The sequence below is a fragment of the Salmo trutta genome, chromosome 34 (genome assembly GCF_901001165.1).
Source record: "Salmo trutta chromosome 34, fSalTru1.1, whole genome shotgun sequence".
Taxonomy (NCBI): domain Eukaryota; kingdom Metazoa; phylum Chordata; class Actinopteri; order Salmoniformes; family Salmonidae; genus Salmo; species Salmo trutta.
The window spans coordinates 20,777,277-20,789,831 of NC_042990.1; the positions used below are offsets into that span (position 1 = coordinate 20,777,277).

Below are 12,555 nucleotides of genomic sequence, written 5' to 3' on the forward strand. Positions count from 1 at the left end.
CTTCATAATAGAAAAGCCTAACTGATTATTATGGAGAGAAGCGAGCTGTGCCAGTGGGCTTGATTCGAGGAGAAGATCCTAGCCGTGGGTGTCCACTCCGGTTCCCAGTGCCAGCTGCCGGTGCTGCGGCTCTAATCCACCGTGTGAGTGGGTATTTATCTGCCTCCCAGGAGCTAATCTTGCCAGGGCTTCTAGCTCGTCCAAAAGGATGTAGTGGGTGGCATCATCTTTCATCTCAACCGTTCACTTCAAAGCTTCTACATATTTAAATGTTGTAATGTTTTCGACATAAGCCTACTCAGCCCACCGATGCTTCGTGGAATTGGAAATCTCCTGTGTGAAAAGCAATATTGATCAAACAGAAGTAGGCTATTTCAAAGATTTATGATTCAGATTTTTTTGCTGTTGTTTTATTGGCAAGGAACAAAATAAATCTGAAAAGGCGCGCAACTGGGGCCACACAAGGGCCCTTAGCCCTCTGTTATTTTATCTTTATTCAAATGTCATCGCTTTCACTCTCCACTGTCATATACTGACAAAGTGTGTTCTATAGCCTCTCGCCATAGGCTGTATCATAAAGCCAACATCGTACAAGTTAGATCTCTTTTGTTCAATAAATAGTAGATGTAAGTCAATGTGTCCATATTGTAACATATAGCCCACATAGCCTATAGTGTGAACAGGCAACTGATCCGTGAGAGAAAGGCTTTGAAATAGGAGGATCTTTTGAAATAGAAGGACAGCAAGAGAATGCAACGTAGCCTACGTCTATCAATAGATACTGAGTTAAAGTAACCATATAGGCTACCCATTGGTTCCACGCGCGCTCTGTTTTCCTCTCAAGGCAGTGCGCGGGGTTAATCCATAGATTTTAAAACCAGGGTTAATCCCTCCCACTCTGCTCGCCCCCGCATCGCACCACCGAGCGCTGTGCTCAGCCTCCTCCTCCTTCTCCTGCTGTGTGTGGCGAGAAAACGATAGATAGAAAAACGGTCTGCCTAAAACCGCAAATCGACCTAGCGCAGACTATTAAATGTCGACCAATTCTACCGTTCTGAAAATGTGATGGATTATAACGGTTTGCTCCCGGAAGAGCAGGTTCAAATGCATAATCAACGTAGATAAGAGACGCGGATAAACAAGGGGTAGGGATAGCACGCGAGCGGAGAGCAATTGCAGAAGACAAAGGTAACTGTGCTGCGAACTCTGTGATGAATTAACAGTCTAGAAGAGCAGCTGGGAGTGTGGAGGCACAGTTTGAAAAAAAAAACTCGAGAGATTGGCTTTTGAAATGCGAACAGAGCGACATGCTTTCTCTGTTTCTCTCAGTGGAATCCACAAATGAACTCTCGGCGGTCGGAAAGCATAAAAACCCTAATATGACGATGCCCTGAAATGGTAATGACAGTCAGTCGTTAGGAGAAGCTAAACCTTAATGCTAGAGACATATATGCTATTCGTGGATAGAAGCAGAAAACTAAACACAAAGAAGAGATTCGTTTCAAAACACATTACCAGGAAATGATGATGCTTTGACAGGCTATATCTTAGATGTTTGAAGGGACATGCATTTGATTCTTTGCGTTCCAAGTCAGACATCGAACTCAAAGCCACGAACGCTGGCACTGAACTCTACGACGAAACGCACAAACCTCTGTAGAGATTGAGTGGCTTTTCCCACATTTTTCTCATGCCAAGTGTGTATACTTGAAGACTTCACATGTTGATGGAAGAGACTGACATAGCTCTAACGACGCTATAGTTTCGACGAAAGCACTCGACGGATTGGCTGTCCATTCACCTCAGCACAGAGCGTTCTCCCAGGCTCCCTTCAGCACTACGGACAGCTACCAAAATGACACGGTTGCGCAAGAAAGCTTTCATTGCACTTTTCTTATTCACCCTCTTCATCTTCGGGACCATGATGGGCCTCAGAACACTGAAACCCAGCGATGGCTTCTCAGACCTGGCCCCGGGAATGGGAGAGTTTGTGGGGGAAAGAGGAGGCGAACGGCGACGGCCAGTTTCAAACGACATGGTAGTTTCCCCTGGTCAGTCCCATCTAGCCAGCGACACCAAAGTCGTCTTCACAAAATCCGACCGTGACTACAGTATATTCTACGACGTACAAATCTTCTATTACCTATGGTACGGCAACCCACAGATGGACGGTAAATATATTCACTGGGACCATGTTCTAGTACCGCACTGGGACCCTAAGATCGCCGCCAGCCACGCCAAAGGAAGACACACTCCTCCAGAGGACATAGCGTCGAGTTTCTACCCGGAACTAGGACCATACAGTTCCAGAGAACCCGCCGTGCTGGAGTCACACATGTCGCAGATTGAAGCGGCTGCAGCAGGTAAGGGATTTCGGCACCAGTAACCCATCCAAACTGAAATATCATTATCGAGCGGTGTCCTGGACATGAAACTGTAGCTCTCAAATATTGACGTAGCTTCACTTAAACTCCCCCATTCAATCTGCACCAACGTTGTGCACCTAATGCGTTTGAGCTTTCATATGAAAGGGGATGTGTTATAGACCTACCCTTCTGTCAATAGTCATACCAGAGACTGTCCTCACTAACTGTTTCGCCCCAGGGGTACTGGTTCTGTCTTGGTACCCGCCTGGCATTGCAGACAACCATGGTGAGCCATGTGAAGACCTGGTGCCTGCTGTGATGGACGCTGCCCACAGACACAGCATCAAGGTAACTGGTGAGAGAACCGGTATGTTTTCACACTTTCTGGTGCTTTACTGAATACATAAATGTCTGGCTACAGGGTTGGGGTCGATTCCATTCCAATTCAGTTCATTGGAATTTCAGTTTTCTTCTGGAATGGACTGAATTCAAAAGGAATTGGCCTCAACCCTGGCTGGCTGACTGGCCGTCTGACTGGCTGGCTGACTGGCCGTCTGGCTGGCTGACTGACTGGCTGGCTGACTGGCTGACTGGCTGGCTGGCTGACTGGCTGGCTGACTGGCTGACTGGCCGTCTGGCTGACTGGCTGGCTGACTGGCTGACTGACTGGCTGACTGGCTTGCTGGCTGACTGGCTGGCTGACTGGCCGTCTGGCAGTGATGATTGGTTGGTAGGTGCTTAAGGGTTATGTTGTTCACTCAGATCCTAAACTTGAGATTCAGAAAATAGACCTACATTCTTCTGTAACAGTCTGTCACAAGAGACTACGTTAACTTAGACCTTTGTCGTAGTAGTCTAAGTGAGTATCAGTCCTGGCCTTTGTACCTAACTAAATACATAGACTGAAATATTCACACTCCAAAAACAGCCACTGTGTATGTATAAATTCACTGTGTTCCCTCGAAGACAAACGCAATGCATTGCTTTTTTAGGGTGAAGTGTAGGATGTTGGTTTTGGAATGTATTTTCTATGCCTAAAACCATCTGTTCTAGCCCACTTTCTTCCTCCATCTTGTATATTATTGATGTAGTCAGAGAAAACACATTTCTTCAACAACCTCCCAAGTCTTTGGGTGCTTCACAAGGTCCTCTGAAGGCAGACTTTTTTTTCTTCGATATTTTAAAAACGAAGAAAGACCGTTTCCAATTGACGGAGGAGTAACACAGGGGATACCGTTCAAGGCACTGTTGTACTGTTTGACTTTCAGTCTACTGAAGCAATTAGAGATGTTCTGTACACGCGCGCACGCGCGCGCACGCACGCACGCACACACGCACACACACACACACACACACACACACACACACACACACACACACACACACACACACACACACACACACACACACACACAGCATTGGCCTCAAAGGCATAACTGGGGCTGATCATGCAGCCTGAGGCCTGTGTGCATGGCACGAGATGGTCTCTCTCTCTCTCTCTCTCTCACACACACACACACACACACACACACACCAATAGCATGCAGTACAGTGCATGCAGTTAGTTAAATATAGCCCAAGGTTCTTCTGTCCATCCGCTTTCATATGTAGAATATGGCAGGCTTACATTTGCCAAAGACAGTGCAGACTTTACTTCCAACAGTGTGTGTAGTGTGGAATTGAATGAATAATGAGAAGTACTGTGTGGGACTTACACAACAGTAACGGTTTGTATCTCTGTATGACTAACCTGAGGGCTAACGCTGCAATGTTCTGTTCCAACCAGTGTTGCAGAATCACTGCCACACAGGAATTATAGGTTGAGGAAGAGGGACTGAGAGATCTCTTTCCTTCCATACTTCCTCAGTGCATCTGTGTCGACCTGTGTCTTTTCTACTCATATAGCCTTTAATATGCACACTGACTGTTCCATTCACCCACTTTGTTCACATGATCATTACCTTAAATCAGGAATGAGAATATACAGAGCCTAATGTGTAAACATTATACTGCCTCAGACCTAGTTTATTATTACTTCTCACCAAAAAAAATCTATGACGAAACAAACATCTGTGTTAGATATTTAGATGTTTCAAATAACGATCAACGTTCCCAGTAAGCGTAGCTACACCTAAGGGCAGAATGCTAATAGGAGAATCTGTTTCCACTACACAGCACAACGTGTGAACAAACAAACTGAAAAACAGCTTCTCATCTCCTGTACACACACACACACACAGTTTATTCAGCTGAGGAAAGGGACAGATTGAACAGCACATCAGCTCACCTTGCCGCTCGGCCTTTCTGACTTCAAAACCAGCAAAGACACAAACTGACAGCTCGGCGAGCGAGTGAGCCTGGTCGCTGCCGTGCCAAACACAGTGTTGCCATGGAAACTCTTTATGAAAGAGAGCCAGAGAGAGGGAGTGGGTGTTCTTTCCTTTCTATGTAGCCCGCCACGCTCCTTCATGGCTCGACGGTTCTATCAGTGGTTGACGGTGAGCTGAAGTAGACCTTTTGCTATTACAGCAGCGGAGGTAAACTTCCTAGTCGTCAGGCAGTTTAACCCCGGTTCCAAATCGGTTTGTGCTGTCACGACAATGACCGTAGGTGTAGGCTATACAGCCCAAACAGACATGGGATCAGGCTTGTCTAACCCTGGGGTGAGAGAGGGCAGCCATCACTCAGCAGTATATCAGCCCTGCTGCCACAGTCCCATTCATGTCATTTGGATCATTCACAGTAATCTGTGTCACACAGCAATCAGTCATTTGAATGCTGAGAGACTCCCTGTTGATCCTTCAAGGTGTGGTATGTGGATCAGATCCAGGTCTCCCTTGAAAGATTGTTTTGAAACCTCAAGGGATTTCATCCTGGTTGGATGTATAGACCTTATATGTATGCCATCTACTGTATCTCCAAGTAAGGCCCTTGTGTGGTTCATTGAAAGGTTGGCAGGCATTGTCTCTCAGTTGCAGCAAAGACAGAGGCACAGAGAGAAAACGGCCTTAGATAATACTTTAAGGCAATAATACTCTCTACCTTAAAGTAGAGAGCAGTATCGTGCTTATTATCCATCTCCAGAAGATAAAGTTCACTGCAGTACCACTGGCAGGAATATAACTCAAAATTACTGTTATTTTCTTAAAGGAGGATGGAGGATCACTTAAGACATGACAGAGGGTGAGGTCCTGAGTTTGGATATGACCGCTGGGAACTAAGGATCTCTGCTTCAGTGGTTCGCTCTTCCTCTTCCTCCCTCCAGTCTTTTTATTAATTTTAAGAACTTAGCTCCTGCCCTGTGCCATTCTATCACCTTATATCTTTACACTTGGGATACAAGCTCTCACATCGCCAGGCACACCCCCCCCCCCCCCCCCCCCAGAGAAGGATTTATAGATGAGCTGCCAGTTATAGGTAATCTCTGATTGGCTGATCCCAGCCTGGAGGCCTCTGACATTTTAGTCTGATAGGGTCAATTTCATCTGTTATTCTGGAAGGACACTGGAGTCCATGACATTTGATTAAACACATATTGCCCATGAATTCCCTGAGGAACAGGTTCTATACTCTTTGGAAAAGAGGAGAACCCTTTTTGGTTCCAGGTAGAACTCTTTTGTGATCATGTAGAAACCTCTCTGGAAAGGGTTCTACATGGAACTCATGTCACAGGCGTCAGAATGAGTAGACCAAGGTGCAGCGTGGAATACGTTCATCTTGTAGTTTTAATGAAAGAACAATGAACACTTACAAATTAAACCAAAAAAATGACAGCAGACAGTTCCGTCAGGTACTTTACAACTAAAACGGAAAATAACTACCCACAAAACACAAAGGAAAAACAGGCTGCCTAAGTATGGCTTCCAATCAGAGAGAACGATAGACACCTGCCTCTGATTGGAAACCATACCCTGCCAAAACATAGAAAACCGAACATAGAATGCCCACCCACCTATCACACCCTGGCCTAGCTAAACAGAGAAAACACAGCTCTCCTAGGTCAGAGCGTGACATCATAAGGGTTCTACCTTGAACCAAAAAGGTTTATTCAAAGGGTTTTCCTATTGGGACAGCCGAAGAACCCTTTTAGGTCCTAAGTAACACTTTTCCTAAAAGTGTACTATTTACCGATGGATATGCCAGTTGGAGGACAACATGGCGAAATGCATTGATTATGAACAATAATCAGAATCACTTTATTCGCAAAGTACATTTACACATACCCAGAATTTAACTTAGTGAGAAGGTGCTGCCATGAAGACATTGTACAAACAGAATACAGACACAAAGTCAATATACAGAACATACTGTATAATACAATCTTTAAAAAAAGGTGCTATCTAGAACCTAAAAGGGTTCTTTGGCTGTCCCCATAGGAGAACCATTTGAAAACCCCTTTTGGGTTCCATGTAGAACCCTTTCCACAGAGGGTTCTACATGAAACCAAAAATGGCTCTACCTGGAACCAGAAATAATTATCCTACGCGAACAGCTGAAGAACCCTTTTTTCTAACAGTGAAAAAAATACAGTGACTTTGTTGGAAAGCGAGGTATCGACAGTACATATTCTTTCTCTATGCCAGTGCATTGAACAGTCAATGCCTTACTGCATTTCAATACAACAATCAAATGGCAACGTGCTGATATACTAACGAATGTGAACATGGCTTTTCATATCGTCTTCATTTACAGGACAGTGTTTACATTCAAGTGGTATACTAATGTTTCAAAGACTATGAAAATGCGTACTGCAGCCAGTATTGTCCTCTTCATTAAGAGTTTATAATGATCAGTATCTGTGCTCTGTTCACACAGGTGGCGTTCCACATCCAGCCGTACAAGGGACGGACTGACCTCAGCATGCACGATAACATCAAATACATCATTGACAAGTAGGTTGACCTTCCACTGTCCTGTGCATCAACATGTCCTCTTCTCTCTCTAACTACATCATTGACAATTAGGTCAGTCTTAAACAATTCATATCTCTCTCTCCATTCCTCTTCTCTCGCTCTCTCTAGATCATTTACATTGTTTTGTCATTTAGCAGACACTCTAATCCAGAGCGATTTACAGTAGTGAGTGTATACATTTTCATACTGGTCCCCCGTGGGAACCGAACCCACAACCCTGGCATTGCAAGCACCATGCTCTACCAACTGAGCTACACGTTAACAAGCAGGTTGAACTTCAAATGTTCTGTACATCAACTTCCTCTAGCCAGCCACTCCATTTCTCCTCTCCACCCTATCTCCATCCTCACTCCCCCCTTTCTCTCTCTCTCTCTCAAACTCACAGATTAAGCTGTTCTTATCACTTACTTTAAGCCAAAGGTCAGAGCTCTGCTTTCCATGTCAATTTCCAGTGACTTTGATCTGGAGAAATCGGAGTCTTCTTCGGGTCTAAAGGAGGTTGAGAGAAAGTGGCCTTTGTCCTGATTTCACTTTCATTTTTAGAGTATTACTCCGAGGGCTTGAGACAATTGATAGTGCCACTAAAAGATTAGTACCTGTGGGAAAATGTATGAAAATAGTTTGGCTTTGGAAGAGACAAGTAGTAGCCTGCAGGTCCCAGATCTATTTGTGCAGTCTTGTCAACTCCTATGGTCATTGTCATGCCAAACATATTTATAACAACGACTATACATATGTAGGACCTTCATTTGAGCCAGTTTGCTACAGCAGGAAAATAATCCTGCAGCAATAGGCATGTGAATTATTATGTGGATAAAAATGTATGGACATTTTTGTAGGGGTTGATACACTTTTCGTAAGGGAAAATCAAGTCTGAAATTTCAAAGTGGAAATGACAAACTTTAGAAGCATTTTTAACCCTCAAATACACTACACGTTTAACATTTCCTGCATTGCAAGAAAGTTCTCCTGCTACAGGGTGATCAAATTCTGATCTTACATTTTGTAGGAGCCGGTTACAGTGCACCAACAGATCGAGACCAGGCTAGACCAGCAGAGGACAGAAATATGAATATGAGATGTTTTATATAATGAGGCATGATAGTGATCCACCTTAACATTGTCCCAACCTTTAGACACCCTCTGTGGTAGGGCGGTAGGGTTAGCGTATCATAGTCAAGCTAACTGAACAGTGATGATCGTGACTGAGGCCAACTTCTGCAAAAGCAACTGTGCTAGCCATCTGCCTGAAAATAAACCACAGAGAATGAGAGATGGAAGGGGGGGTACAGTTATAAATGCTGATCTCTCCATCTACAGTGTTCACACATTCCAAATTTGCTCTTGAAAATAATAGCACCATTTCACATAATAGCATTTTCTGTAGACATCTGGCACTTCACTCAATTGAGAACCCTTGTGTTGGCAGAACCTTCTGCTTTGTAACAAGTGTAAAAAAAAAACAACACTTATATAATACTCTCTGACTGTAAAATCGAATCACCCATGTGGGTGATACACATTGGGAGTGGAAGATTGGCTACCTATGGAGTCATGATGTTTTTCATCTTGCTTGTTCACTTCTCTATAAAAATAAGTGTGATTTGTATGTATACTGCAATTCAGCTACTAGCTGCATAAGTAAACATGAACTAAAGTAAAAATCTTTACCTCATAGGTACGGGAACCATGGTGCCTTCTACCGCTTCAGGTCAACCAAAGGGCGGATCCTTCCTCTGTTCTACGTTTACGACTCCTACCTGACCCCGCCTGAGGCCTGGGCCGACCTGCTCCACCCCGCCGGCGCCCACACCCTCCGCGGCACGCCCTACGACGGCGTCTTCCTCGCCCTGGTCGTAGAGGAACGCCACAAACACGACATCCTGGCCGGTGGCTTCGACGGCATGTATACATACTTCGCCTCCAACGGCTTCTCCTTCGGCTCCTCGCACCAGAACTGGAAGGCGGTCAAGGACTTCTGTGACGGTAACAACCTGCTGTTCGTGCCCAGCGCCGGGCCGGGATACGTCGACACCGCAGTGAGGCCATGGAACAACCACAACACGAGGAACAGGGTCAACGGACGCTATTACGAGACCAGCCTACAGGCTGCGCTGTCGGTGCGGCCGGAGATCGTGACCATCACGTCCTTCAACGAGTGGCATGAGGGGACACAGATTGAGAAGGCGGTGCCCAGGAAGACGGTGACCCGGCTGTATCTGGACTACCAGCCCCACCGGTCAGATCTGTACCTGGAACTCACCAGGAAGTGGGCCGAACACTTCAACAAGGAGAAAGACAAGTGGCTCATGTAGAGGACAGGAGTCCTGACTGGACTGGGTCAATGGGAATAATACCTTTTGGGTGTGACTGGAGCAAGTAAAACTGAGGAGCTTTTCACACTATTGAGCTGAGCCAAACCAAGCTGTACTGAGCTGTCCTGGTTAGTGGTTACTATCCACCACAGTTGCTGGAAACTGCTGAAAAGAAAAAAAAATGGAAAGAAAATAGCACAGCCAAAACAGTTTGGTTCAGCATGGTAGTGAGAAAAGGGTAGGAGTGGCCTCATTGCTGGGTATTCTGGGTCCTTGTGAATATAAACCATATTTATTTTGACAGTGAAGCAAAAATGTGTTAATTTGGCCCCATACTCCAGCATTTTGGATTTAAGATCAAATGTTTTTAATATGAGGTGACAGTACAGCATGTCACCTTTTATTTGATGGTATTTTCATACATATGTTTTACCGTTTAGAAATTAACACCTGAATGTATCGAGTCCCCTCCCCATTCAAATACGTTTTTTTTCTTCTCATAAGTATTTGGACAAATTAACTTATAGCATATTAAAAAGTATTCAAAAGTTTAGTATTTGGTCCTATATTCATAGCACGCAATGACTACGTCAAGCTAGTGACTATAAACTTGTTGGATGCATTTGCAGTTTGTTTTGGTTGTGTTACAGATTGTTTTGCCCAATGGTGAATAATGTACTGGAGTCACTTTTATTGTAAATAAGAATAGATGTTTCTGAACACTTCTACATTAATGTGGATGCTGCCACAATTATGGATAGTAATGAATATATCCTGAATAATGATGAGTGAGAAAGTTAGAGGAACAAAGATCATACCCATCCCAAAAATGCTAACCTCCCCTGTTATTGGTAATGGTGAGAGCTTAGCATATATATTTTTTTTTGGGGGGGGGGGGGGGGGGGGTAATACACTTTTGTCCAAATACTTATAAGAATTATTTTTGTATTCAAATGGGGGGACTACATACACAAAAGTGCTTTCATTTCTAAACTGTAAAACAGATATGTATGAAAATGCCCTCAAAAAAAAGGTGACATTCTGTAGTCGCCTCATATGAAACATTTGATCTCAATTCCAAAATGCTGGAGTATAGAGCCAAATGTACACATTTTATCTTCACTGTCCCAATAAATACAAGTAGCGTATGCTTTTTACTGGAGCAAATGGGACTGAGACTGCTCACACCATTGACTTAGCAACAATTCCACCTGGCCTATCAGAGGGCAAGATGAAGGTTCCACTATATTGCTTACACCTATCCAATCCTCTCAGATCTGCAAAAGCATCTAGGGGGAGGGGGCTAGGGGTTGGTTTGGGATTCAGGGGTACACTCATGATTGAACCTGTCTCTGTTTTCGTCAACTCTTCTGTTCTTCTCTCAAATGAACTTTTCCATTGATGTGAATTTCATCCCGATACCATTTTTTTTTTAACATCTGAAAACACAACACAAATACTTGTGTACAAAGTTTCATAGGTTGACGTAAACCAACCAATGTTATTGCCAAGAAATAGCCTGTTTTGAGTGACTTAAGTCTATTCCTTTCAGAAGAGTTCTGTTGTGATGAACGCCACAGTAATAATATAGCAACTGGGGTTTGTGTAGTGTGGGTGAGCTTTGAGACTTTCTGACATTGACTTATTCTTTCCTGTATTACTTTTAAATGGTGAAAAATAAATGTATTGTCTGGTTACTATGTGGGAATCTTTGGTGTGTTTGAAATAGGGTGGTTTCAACTCAACCGAATCAGCACGGGTCAGACCCACCATCTGGGAAGGAGCCTGTCCTGTAACACACTCTTCTATCATTGTCAAGCCGTAGCAGGCTGCCTGGTCCCTTCCCAACACACTAGCTACTTTACCACTCAGCTCAGGACAAATAGAAACCATGGGGCCAGTGCTGAGTCTCTGTCCTGCTCCACGCACACACTGCCCAAGCACATTAGCCGTTAACACCAACTAACCAACCAGGCGTGGTGCGGTTAGAAATGTCAGGCTTCACAGCACCGTGCGACGGCCGGCCCCGACACTCATCACCGATCCTTCTAGTACCAGATCAGATGATGCGTTCATACCATTATAGCTTCCTAGTTCGTACCTCAGAATTTCAACCGTAGAAGGGCAGTGAACTGAGAGATGAAGAAAGCAAGCGAGAGAGAAGAGAAAGGGACAGAGAATCAAAGAGAGTGAAGTATGAAAATAGAATTGACTGACAAGACAGTAGGAGGGTGTAAATAAGGAAGTCATTAACTTTTAGAAAGCCTGTTGTTCCTTGCTACTAGCATCCTCTTCGCCTGGAATCCAAACTGATATTCATTCTACAATGGTGAAACAAAGTATATCACTTCAGATTATAAATGAGCATAATCCATACAGAGCTTGTTCATTCTTGAATCCGTCACCATCTGATCCTCCTACATGGGTCCATCAGGCCAGCTAAGTAGAAGCAAGCTAGAAAAAAAACTCCAACCCCAAAAAATTGTATTTCCTTCTTTTAACTCAGTAACACTTTTAGAATATTGAGGTCATATGAAAACATTGTCCAACCTAATGTCCAGGGACAGAAAGTCACACTAGAAAAAAGAAAGGCACGAGAGACAGAGAGATACAGAGAGAGAGGAAATGCATCTAAAAGGCAGCAGGGTTGGCCGGGGGGGATGTCGTCGAGGGAATTCTGCCACTCAGAGAGTTCCAAACCAAAGCACTTAAAAACAGGAAGCCCATTAAGCTAGTTCAATAATGCAGAACATTCAAAGAGACACAATCAAGTGGATTTTTGTACGTTAAAAAACAGTTAATCTTCAGAGCTCCACGGGGAGCCTGATGCAGACACCTCAGCTAACCTGTCCATCTGGTCACAATGTCTGTAAGTAAAACAGTTACAGATAATGACATTATATCAAAAATAACATGTTAAAAACAGTTATTGTGAACATTGAAGAAAAATCGAATATTTTT

General features: G+C 44.0%; 1 protein-coding gene across 1 annotated transcript; it reads left to right on the forward strand.

Moving 5' to 3' along the window:
- The first annotated feature begins 761 nt into the window (after positions 1-761).
- On the forward strand, positions 762-9,970 carry LOC115173773 (glycoprotein endo-alpha-1,2-mannosidase-like protein). The gene is made up of 4 exons (XM_029732150.1): positions 762-2,363; positions 2,605-2,714; positions 7,182-7,258; positions 8,958-9,970. Exons 1-4 carry the CDS (start codon positions 1,856-1,858, stop codon positions 9,592-9,594), a joined length of 1,332 nt encoding a protein of 443 aa, XP_029588010.1. The 5' UTR covers positions 762-1,855; the 3' UTR covers positions 9,595-9,970.
- Positions 9,971-12,555: the final 2,585 nt, after the last annotated feature.

Coding starts and splice junctions, on each gene's coding strand:
- LOC115173773 (XM_029732150.1), top strand. CDS start 1,856: ATGACACGGTTGCGCAAGAAAGCTTTCATTGCACTTTTCTTATTCACC. Junction 2,715..7,181: donor CCCACAGACACAGCATCAAG/GTAACTGGTGAG, acceptor CTGTTCACACAG/GTGGCGTTCCACATCCAGCC. Junction 7,259..8,957: donor ATCAAATACATCATTGACAA/GTAGGTTGACCT, acceptor TTTACCTCATAG/GTACGGGAACCATGGTGCCT.